Genomic DNA, 10,904 nt, shown 5'->3' with positions numbered 1-10,904 from the left:
TAATTTTTCTATGAAAAAATTTACTAATACTTAAAAGTATACGATACTAATAAAATATATTTCAAGACGAATTTAACGATACGAAAGTTTTAGGTATCTATAAATTTTATTTAAAAAATATAAGATCAAAATTTCTACGGTAAGTAAATGAGAACGAAGGTAATATAAATTAAGAAGTGAAGCTTCAAACTTCTATGGTGAAACGGAACATCGTGGCTGCTCTAAGAAATGCAAAAAAGAAACGCTTCCTAGCTGTATCAAGCAAGCGAGCGGCCTCCTGCACCTGCAGCCACCAACCGCGCCACATAGGTTCGGTGCCACCCGCCCGCTGCGCTGCTGCTGCGTTGCGTTGCCAGTCCATCTCCAGCCGGTCAGCGGCGCAGCCTTCCCTTCCCTTCCCTTACCTGGCAAGCCATAGAATAGAGACGCGGTTTTATTCCACCTCGCACCACATTTAAAAGACGGGACGAGAACGCTACGCCACCACGCCATCGAGGAAAGAAAGCCACTGGCTCTGCTCCGCGCGTCCGTCACGACTCACAACTCGAAAGGAAGGATTCCCTGTTCTTGCTCCGTTTCCTGCTCTGTTTTTCCTCTGATCGAAATTGGGGTCGAGGACTCGAGGGAGATGGTGCACCACCACCGGGCCAGCCTGCTTGTGCACCAGCAGCAGCAGAGGAAGGGCGATCCAGGGGAGCCACTGCCGCAGGAGGGAGGAGGCGGCAGGATGAAGGAGCTCCGGGGGCGGCTGGCGGATTACGCCTGCCACCACCGGAAGCACGGCCACGACGCGCTGCTCCGCATGCTCGCCGGGTTCGCGCTAGTCTCCTGCCTCCTCCTGCTGCTCCCGGGCAGCCCCGTCTCTGCCGCAATGGACGAGCTGCTGCAGCTCGGGAGGAGGATGCGGCACGACGAGGAGGCGACCCCCGTGCCGCCGTGCGCGGACGTCGCCAACGGCACCGTCTGCTGCGACCGCACCGCCCTCCGCACCGACGTCTGCGTCATGCGCGGGGACGTCCGCACCGAGGCCGCCTCCAATTCGCTCTTCTTGCTCGTGCGGCCCAACTCGTCCGCGGCCGCCGCCGACGAGCGTATCCGGCCCTACACGCGCAAGTGGGAGTCCAGCATCATGAGCACCATCGACGAGCTCCGCCTCCGCGCCGTGCCCGAGGGGGCCACCGCCGCGCCGGGCCATTGCGACGTCCGGCACGAAGTCCCCGCCGTTGTCTTCTCCACCGGCGGGTACACCGGCAACGTGTACCACGAGTTCAACGACGGCATCATCCCGCTCTACATCACCGCGCGCCAGTACAACAAGAAGGTGGTGTTCGTCATGCTCGAGTACCACGACTGGTGGATGACCAAGTACGGCCACATCGTCGAGCAGCTCTCCGACTACCCGCCCATCGATTTCGCCAACGACCGCCGCACGCACTGCTTCCAAGAGGCTGTAGTCGGGTTGCGTATCCACGACGAGCTCGCCATTGACACCGCGCGGATGACGGGCAACCAATCCATCCAGGACTTCCGCCAGATGCTCGATGACGCTTACCGTGGCCGTGTCCAGACGATCATCGAGGAAGAGGAGAAGGAAGCTGCGGAGGCGGCTGCGAGGAAACAGCACCACCGCGGCAGCAAGAGGAGCCGGCGCACCAAGACGGTCGAGGACGACAAGCCGAGGCTCGTGATCGTGTCCCGGAACGGGTCGCGCGCGATCGAGAACGAGGCCGAGCTGGTGCGCGCCGCGGCGGGCGCTGGATTCCGCGTCGACGTCCTGCAGCCGCGCCAGGACACGGAGCTCGCCAAGATGTACCGTGCCCTGAACGCGTCTGACGTCATGGTTGGCGTGCACGGCGCAGCTATGACGCACTTCCTGTTCATGCGCCCGGGGTCCGTGTTCATCCAGGTCGTGCCGCTCGGCACCGACTGGGCCGCCGAGACGTACTACGGCGAGCCTGCGCGGCGGCTCGGCCTGCGCTACATGCCGTACAAGATCCTGCCGTCCGAGAGCTCGCTGTACGGGCAGTACGCCAAAGACGACACGGTGCTCACCGACCCGGACACCGTGAACGCCAAGGGGTGGCAAGTCACCAAGAAGGTTTACCTGGACGGCCAGAACGTGCGGCTGGACATGGCACGGTTCCGCCGCCGGTTGCGCGAGGCTTATGGCCACTGGGCTGAGCAGAGGCAGCGCCACCGCGTGGATTCAGGGATGGAACAGAGGAGGCCACTATAGCATGTATGTTCAGGAGGATCTTTTAAACATCTTTTTTCGTTTTTGTGACATGGGGAATGTTGTACAAAACATATACAGAGGGGATTGCTGCGGAGTTTGATGTTACCGAGTGACATTGGTACTTGGCCGTAGATAGATGTTGCCTTATTTACATTTGTGGTAGTTGGTATACAGAGCAGCGCCGTTGTAATGTACATAACAGATGGTGAAACAAATAATAAATAAAGACAAAATTTGTTCGACAAACCATTCTCTTATCTCTTTTTGCTTTCTTCATTTAGCACAGAAGTTGTGATGGTGTCAATACTACCTAGTCACTTATATATAAAAAATACTACCTAGTCAGTGGCATTGTTCGTGTTCTTGGAATGGATGATATGCAGCAAAGTTCACATCGGAAGCAATAGCAAAAGGCCAAAAAACAAAATAAAATCTCATGTTAGTAGGACGGCTGACAAAAGAATGCACAATTATCATGCTAGCAGTGACAATGACGACCCATTGTTCTTTGAAAATTCGTTCATAACTTTCGCACTCTTCTAACACCGTATGCCAAAGCGCTAAAAAAAATACTCTACTGACGTGTCCCACGGATATGCCATCACTCATCAGACACTTCCGTTTCTATGCCAGCAATTTTTTTCCAAGCAAAAGGCCAGCTTAAAACATCGGACGGTTACCGAATGGAAAAGGTCTTTTCTTCAGAGAAACGGAACAAGATTTCGAGTTAACCAAAAGGATGTCCCGACCAAGGTTCCCTCTATTTAGGGTTCAACACAAGTCGCAAGATCCAATCCAGTCTGAGATGTTTTTGTTTGATGTAAAAATAGGAGCTACAATGGTGAAATTGGTACATAGTACACAAGGTAATGATCTCGGTTGCCGCAGTGATCAGCAGACTGCTATTATCTACTTGATTTGCTATCATCTCGAGGTTGAACAGTCCATGAATCGGAAAGCTACATACTCTTAAGGAGAAAGACCAGCCATTAATGGAGTTATGGGCTGAATCCTATTTTACTAAAATTGTGTAAAACGTTTTCTTATAACACATCGTACATTACTGTGAAGGCTGCAACACCATTTCCTGCTCAATTTGGTGATCTTCTGACAACGCCCTATTAGTTTCTGAGGGCATCTTTGAGTCTGCACATTATTAAATTTGTGAAGATTACGTTAGTTCATTGCACAAGCATATATAATAATATACTAGTCAAGCCACATGCAGGTAAAAGCTTACAACAAACTCACCAGGTTCAAGTGTCAAGGGAGTTGATATGATTTCTTCTTTCGTGGGTATTGCAACCTTTGAGGTTTGTCTATGAAACAGCAAATGAGCCACTATTCGATCAATTGGATTTGTGTTTGTTTCTGCTTCCTTGCCTGGAGATCTGAGATCACAGGAAAGATGGACCAGGTCATCGTGAAAGCTTTTTTTTTTTTTTGAGAGGGTGCATTCAAGGACACACAGGACTCACACACGACACTCATGCCACACATGCACACACACGTGTGCGCGTCCCAAACACAACCTGCCCGGGATATAATCCCTAGGGTAAACACACCTGAGATTAAATCCCAAGGTGGAGGTGAGGCATGCAGGTCAATCCTAGGGATCGAACCTGGATGGGTTGAGCAAAACACCATCTCTCAAGCCACCCGAGCTCTACTCGGTCCTCAATTCATTGTGAAAGGTTTCAGTGATAAAACACTGGTATACAAACTACTACCTAACAAATGAACAACAAAGGTATATCAGGTCACATGTGGCATAGATGGTAAATAAGGCATATTTGAGGCTACCTTAGAAAGACTAAAATTGCAGATTACCAATAACATACTTTTATTACGAAGGAATTTAACAGCATATTGGTTGTATTTCTATATGTGCACTTTATAAGCTTGAGGCGTACGGGACTTGGGTTCGACTAGATCAGTGAGGTTTTCTAAACCAATTAATGGTGCGCCATGTCAGGTTAATTGAGTCTGCATCACCTTGCCCGGGTATAAAGGGGTACCTATGAAAAATGGAAATAATGGTTAAGTGTGACGGGTGGCTCTTTATAGTGTGCTTGCCTGGGGTTCAATGGGTTTTACCCTTTTCCCAGGGCAGCATTGCATTGAAGTTGTGACAGGACAGTTGATGAGCTTGATCCATAATCACAACATTCCTTAAGGCTTACATATTATCTTATATAAATAAAGCAACATAGGAGTTACCAATATCAATGTCCAAATAACTTATACCAAAACATGTTAATAAGCCCTTTTTTTTTGGAAGTAATGTACCTTTTTCTTCTACTAGATGCGTCATTTTCTGAAGCTTCATCTTCATCTTTATTAGTCTTGTTAGTGCTACTTCTGTCACCAGCAATTTGTCTCTCTGTGGCACTATGAGCCAAACGAAGCAAACTGTCTCGAAGGCATAGTCGAGTTCTGGTATCCAACTGTGTAAGAAAGAGAAAAAATTAAGTTAGATTTCTTTTGCTGGTAAACAGCTCCTGCTACTGAATAAAACTTTCACTAGAAATATTAAGAATCAATTAAACTTTAAAGAGAATAATAAATTGCCTTGCCAAGAGCATCTTGAAGCTGATAGTATATTTTTTCCTCTATAAAGGGATCATCTGGAATTGCAGAACTCTTGTGAACCTCTTCGTGGCTGGATGGAATCAGCTCAGGCGAAAAAACCTTATTTGCATTTTCATCTATGACAATTGAAGTCCCTAAGGAATCTGGATTTTTGTTCCTCAGGGAGTACACATGAGGTGCCATAATGTCACTGCTAGAACCCTCTTGACCAAGTTGTTGCTGCTGTTGCTGAATAGCTATCAGTGCTTGCATTTGCTGCCGGCGCCTAAGCTTTTCGATCTTTTCTTGTGGTGTCATGGTTAACGGCTTTGATGGTATATCTTGTGACTTCTCTATGGAACTCAAATTCTTTGGCGAATCTGTTGAAGGTCTGTAGCTTGTAGAAGCTGGTTTTGGCTGATGGCCTTTAGCCTGAATGTTTGACACCAAAGGAATGGTAGGAAATGGATATGCAGGATACCCATAGCCAGGAAACATAAACTGATTAGAATGCTGAACTTGCCCCATGTTCTTGCCATCATGGAACGGTGCATATTGAGGAGTCTGGACAGTTTGCATAGGAGCTTGCAAACTGGCTGGTGGATTCTGTCCTTTGCTCTGGGACAAGCCACTTGTATTGCTGGATATTTTACTTTTGCATCTTTCCTCTAGTTTTCTGCGTGACCTCACTGGCTTCTTCTGCACATCTCCCTACATGGAGTGATTATTTTACATTGAATTATAAGAATTCATTCCACAAATCAGATGCAACAAGGTGCCAATTGAGTTAAGCAGATTTTAACTGTATCTAAAATCAGAGGCTCTAGAAATAGCTTTTACGGGTGAGAACAAAGACATCTATAGACTCCTATATAAATTGAAAAGAAGGGATACATCATTCAGAGAAGTTAGTCACATCAAATTAATTGCACAAAAGTAAAGAGCAACCTAACTTACTTTGACAGGGCACATATTGAACTCATTTTTCCTACTAAAAACACTGCTTTGTGCATACTTTACTCGAGAGCACCAGAAGCTTGTATAATGTACTTGAGAGCGTCAATTGAAGGAACCTTAGGCTTACAAATATGAGATATCAAATTGGTACAGCAAGATTGTTGTAAAAGATCTTTCGTCATCCCAGAAAAGCCCATGTATGAACAAGGATTCACCCAAAATCAGTCTGTTACCAGAATAAAAAACGTACTGCAACCGGAAGTACTCGAATTGTATGTCTAAGATTCATTGCCCGAAGTGATAATGCCACTTTTGTTTCATGATATACTTCCAATATATGAAAACAATCCAAATAAGAGACATCAGCAAACAATTTAGTGATCGAGTCTGCCATAAAAGGTCAGAAGATTTCATTCATAAAAAGTTTGATAGAGCGCATCATATGGCTTCTACCTCCTGCAAGAACTAGCTTGGTTTTCTGTCCTAAAAAAAAAAAAAAAACTAGTTTGGTTTTAAAAAATATTCAAGAGCATTTATTTGTGTACTCTCAGCTTGCTCTCCAGATTTAGCATTAGCATCTGCTACCTGCCAAAAATGGATAACAAGAGTAGCCAAGAAATAATAGCTAAGCATGTCAACATATGTATATGCATTTATTTGTGTACCTTGTTTTCTTGTTTGGTAATTCCACCAGAAATTTCATTAATCAGAAGCGAAGAAGGTCCACGATCAGAAGATGGTTGTTTATTCAATGGTACAAGCTGAACAAGCACAAGCAAATCACAGTGATAAGAAAGTGGGACATAAATAAATGAAATTTTACAGCCCAAAGTCTAATTACTATATTCACATACCGGACTTGGGGTTGATTGTACAGTATTATCCATCAAATCCGAAGATGTGGAGAGAAAATCACTGCCACTGGCAACCATCTCATTACCGAATATGGAGTCACTACTGCTGAAAAAATAATCACCTGATTAGCTTATGAAGTTTATAGTAGTATCCAACAGTGAAAGAATCAATGACTGCAAATCATAATTTCTGAGTAAAAGAAGTTCGAATTTCCAATGTTACCTGAATAGGCGGTCAAAATCATCTAAGTCCCCAATATTACCCCAGTCGCAGTCAAGGAAGCTATTACTCTTTTCTTCATGATCATTACCAAACACTTCAGGTTCACCATCCAGCTGCACTGTATGCAGGGTAACAAAAGATATATAATTTCCTCGGAATATAAATGCATGATTTTTCATGGGGAACCAACATAATTATCAGACAAGAAGTTTCCAAAATGAAGAAATACAATCCACATTTGGCAACACAGCACGCTGAAGGAAGAAACGAACCTGTAGTATTTCCTGTCACTTTCTCCAAACTTGGCTCAGCACTGAAATCCAGATATGTGGATTCTATGTTATCATCGCTGTAGTTTCTATCAAGTGCAGGGTTCAAAGAAGGTAGGTCGGGCCAGGATTCCATGTCAAGTCGTGTAGCTGAAAACTCACTCGTCTGATTTGCAGGCTGCTTTTCCAACCCTTGAAGTTCAGTCTGAGCACATGCAGAACGTTCAGTGATGCCTGTAATACTAGCTGCCTCTTCATCATTGTTCTTGTGATCTCCAATACTAACTAACGTACTATCTTCTGCACCCTTAGGGTAAGGCACAATATGGTCTTCATTCTCATTGAACTCAGCCCATATTGCATCCCCTACCTGCATTTCAAAAGTAAAGAAAATAAAATCATCTCAGTTCATCCTCTGGAAGAGTAACCAGTGCCTCATTCATCCAAATTGCTATTAAAAAGTCAAATATTTTGTATATCTTATGTTACAAGACATCAAAAAATAGACCAAATACATCATACAACTGAAGTTCAAGGTATCTAATATCAAATACTCCCTCCAGCAAAAATAGTGATCCCCTAGAATGTAGTATTCAAATTTTGGCGAACAATGTCCTTTCTGATATTTCATACTGGCCAGAACAAAATTAAAGGCAGATTTTACTTGAAAAATACTTTGGCAAAATTATAATTACCGAATTTAACAAATACATTACATGCAACCTAGAGTTCAGACTTTTGTTCATGTCCGAAACATTAATTTTGGACCAGTGTCAAAAAGTATAGAAGAATAAGAGCATTTAACGATGATAAATGGCATGTAATTCAGAGTGTAAAGTTCCATACAAAATTCAGAGAAATAATCACAAAGCAACACCATATCAGATATTACAATTGAAACTACTAAGTATTCAGTATTGTATCTTTAAATTCATATGGCAGGTCTGAATTCATGGTTCCTGAATAAAGTGATCCTAATCAATTTTTCACGGCATGTTAAAATCAACTATGCCTTCAACAATGTTTGACCATTGCCAACTGAGTTGTCTGCCCTAAAATGAGTAGGGCCCACCAGCAAAATTGTAATTGTGATATACGATGGAACCAGTTCACTACAGATTTCTTTTCCAACAAATGATGGTGCCAACATCCAGAAACGAGACTCCAAAAGGCATAAAACTTATAAAAACTCGCTTTGCTACCTTCCTCTCTAGAACATCAGTTCTAACATTTCAGCACTGCTACATGCGTTAGACAACCTTACGGGCTTGGCAACATTCAAACTAGTGGTAATCCAAGCGGAATTGCCGCCAAACCATGCTTGCTAACATCTAAAAAAACATGCTTGCTAGCACAGAAAGTTCGCAAAAGGCTCGCTCTGCGGCAACCAGCAAGGACGCAGTCGACCTCCGTCTCTGCAAGGAATTCCACGCTTCTGCTCGCAATTAATTGGTCCTGCTCTAACTCCCCCAACTTAAATCCCCACAGAAGTGGAAGAATAACAAAACCCCCTTCCGGAACAATCACATCTAAACTAAAACGGAGTGAATTACAGCACTTGGGGCACGGAATCACGCAAAAAAACACACGGCCGGAGCAGATCCAGCCGCGTGAGCAAGCATAGCACAAGATTCTGGAGTAGGACGGGAAGGGGCGCGGGGGTGCACCTGCTGCTGGTCGTCGTTCCAGTCGAACATCCTGCTCAGGTGGCGGTCGCCGTCGCGGGAGCCGCACCCGAACCCGAGCCCAAATTGCGTTGCCCCCCGGGTACCGACGGTAGCATCTCCGGCAGCCCGAAAATTATCCCAACTCGCCGACGCGGCGAAGCCTTGCGTCGTCCTCTTCTCTTCTCCTTCTCCCGTGTCGAGTTGTTGTCTTCTCTACTCCGTTGCCCCCTTCTGCGCCCCGCCCCCCACCTCTCTCTCTCTCTCTCTCTCTCTCTCTCTCTCCACCCACCGGAGGAGTCCAGGGACGTGAGAACGCGTGGCCGGAGCCGATTGGGCAGGCGGCCGCGGTGGGGCGTTGGAAAGCCACGTGTGCGGAGGCGCATCTCGGTTAGTGGCGGAGAGGGCTCGATCAAATGCCACGCGCTGATTGGCTGCGGGCATCCTGAGCCGGCTGTCGGGTGGCGTGGGGTTTGGTTCGTCCTCCAGTCCGTTTTCTATATTTTTTCCACTGTTTTTGGATTTTCTACTTACGTGGAAAAGTGACTAGAACGGTTTTACTGTTTTCCGATCTTATTATCATTATTTCGTTTTCAATCAAGAATTTTTAATTTTTCAATTAAAATTAAATTTCACAAATCATAATATAACCTACTGGTCAGACGTACATAGTCAGTTCAAACATCACATCTATCACCAACTTTACCTAGACCTGGTGACTTAGTCTCAGTTGGCTACTGACCTACAGATGTCATTCAAGTTTTTGCGCTTGTGTCATTTCAAGTCTAAATTGCATATTGCGTCAAGTACTCTTGTTACGACTCGGTGACTATTTTTCAGTTGAGATTTAAGTCATTACATGGTCTATCTATGTACGGTATGAAATACTTTTGTTAGTGTAAGTTAATTATGTGTCACGTCGATACTCGAAGTCATAATTCTACGGGTTGGTGTTTCCGACCAATATCGGCTTGTTTCTGTTCGAATTGGTTCATTTTGGATATCCCGATATTTTCGAATTTATTCTCGTTTCTAACTTTTTTATTTTTGATTCTATTTTCGAGAGAACATATAAAAATAAAAACAATTAGAGCATATACAATCGGGTTTTTTCCTCAACTGTAGTAGCACATGTGCTTAGATGCAGAGCAATGTACTTACTTAAGCACTACTATGTATATTAGTGGTAATTAGATAATTAATCATATATGATCTTTATTTATATTAAAAATTATAATTTTTATGTAAGTATGCTTAACACTCTTTTCCTTTAAATATTTAATTATAAATATATAATATTGTTTATGCCTTTAAAGAGTTTCCCAACCGTTTCCGTGCGGTTTTGATCCCTGCTCCACTCATGGGGACGGGTCACCACGGGCGGACGGGCGGCACAGCACGTGGGGCAGGGGCTACCGACTGCGGTCGGCTGGGATGATCGCAATGGAACATGCAGGAGTCGCCCTTATCCACAACGAGCCACACTAACACAGTTGATTTAGTAAAGACAATTGGACTGCTGGCTAATCTTGCTCTTAATTTTTATTAGCAAATTCGCATGCTTATGGACACTTTTTTAACGAGTTCAGATGATGATAATTAATAGTTACATTAGTGATATACCAATGCTGCTCATCAGGTAGGGTGGCATTAAAGGCCACATTTGATTGTGGTATTAGTGTTTTTAATTGTTAGAGGAAGACATAAACAAATTGAGAGGAACTATTAGTCCAGTTGGTCGATTATAGGATTGACTCATGCACAATGAGGTCAGCAGAGGCAGAAAAAAAAATACTACCACCGTATTCAAATAAATATTATTTTAGAATACATACAACCAAACTTTAAAAACTTTGAATATTAATACACTCAAATTTAAAAACTAATACATGGAAAAAAACTAAAACATATATAAATCAGTTAGCAGGCTTTGTATAAGGATGAGTACAACCCAATCTTACCCAAACTCAGCTTTGCACACGACCGGTAAAGTCTTAGTCGTAAGCTTTTCACTTTGTTGAAAGCTGATTTATAATTACTGTTTTTGCTTTTTTTCGCCCTTCTTGATTTACAAATTATGATGAGTCACTTAACATAATTGATTGCATGATTTAGCTCAAGTGTTGATTC

General features: G+C 44.1%; 2 protein-coding genes across 4 annotated transcripts; one reads left to right on the top strand and one right to left on the bottom strand.

Moving 5' to 3' along the window:
* Positions 1–467: 467 nt before the first annotated feature.
* On the top strand, positions 468–2,482 carry LOC133901870 (xylan glycosyltransferase MUCI21-like). Its single transcript, XM_062343409.1, has one exon. It carries the CDS (start codon positions 629–631, stop codon positions 2,234–2,236), a length of 1,608 nt encoding a protein of 535 aa, XP_062199393.1. The 5' UTR covers positions 468–628; the 3' UTR covers positions 2,237–2,482.
* A 540-nt stretch (positions 2,483–3,022) lies between these two features.
* On the bottom strand, positions 3,023–9,069 carry LOC133901849 (protein LNK2-like). 3 transcript variants are annotated; one of them, XM_062343384.1, is made up of 9 exons: positions 8,778–9,064; positions 7,114–7,480; positions 6,842–6,959; positions 6,619–6,724; positions 6,430–6,525; positions 4,808–5,518; positions 4,526–4,683; positions 3,488–3,627; positions 3,023–3,382 (listed from the first exon to the last, which is right to left on the bottom strand). In XM_062343384.1, the coding sequence occupies exons 1-9, from the start codon at positions 8,805–8,807 to the stop codon at positions 3,297–3,299; spliced, it is 1,812 nt and encodes a 603-aa protein (XP_062199368.1). In that variant the 5' UTR covers positions 8,808–9,064; the 3' UTR covers positions 3,023–3,296. The 3 variants fall into 3 exon arrangements, with proteins under 3 accessions (XP_062199368.1, XP_062199375.1, XP_062199382.1); XM_062343391.1 differs by having other exon boundaries at positions 6,619–6,721; XM_062343398.1 differs by lacking the exons at positions 3,023–3,382; positions 3,488–3,627 and adding an exon at positions 3,684–4,254 and having other exon boundaries at positions 8,778–9,069.
* Between the last annotated feature and the right edge of the window lie 1,835 nt (positions 9,070–10,904).

The sequence above is a fragment of the Phragmites australis genome, chromosome 2 (genome assembly GCF_958298935.1).
Source record: "Phragmites australis chromosome 2, lpPhrAust1.1, whole genome shotgun sequence".
NCBI lineage: Eukaryota > Viridiplantae > Streptophyta > Magnoliopsida > Poales > Poaceae > Phragmites > Phragmites australis.
The sequence above is the reverse complement of the archived record's forward strand: the minus strand, read 5'-3'. Positions and strand labels throughout refer to the sequence as shown.

Coding starts and splice junctions, on each gene's coding strand:
- LOC133901870 (XM_062343409.1), top strand. CDS start 629: ATGGTGCACCACCACCGGGCCAGCCTGCTTGTGCACCAGCAGCAGCAG.
- LOC133901849 (XM_062343384.1), bottom strand. CDS start 8,807: ATGTTCGACTGGAACGACGACCAGCAGCAG. Junction 5,519..6,429: donor TTACCAAACAAGAAAACAAG/GTACACAAATAA, acceptor CACTCCATGTAG/GGAGATGTGCAGAAGAAGCC. Junction 3,383..3,487: donor TCCCTTGACACTTGAACCTG/GTGAGTTTGTTG, acceptor AATAATGTGCAG/ACTCAAAGATGCCCTCAGAA.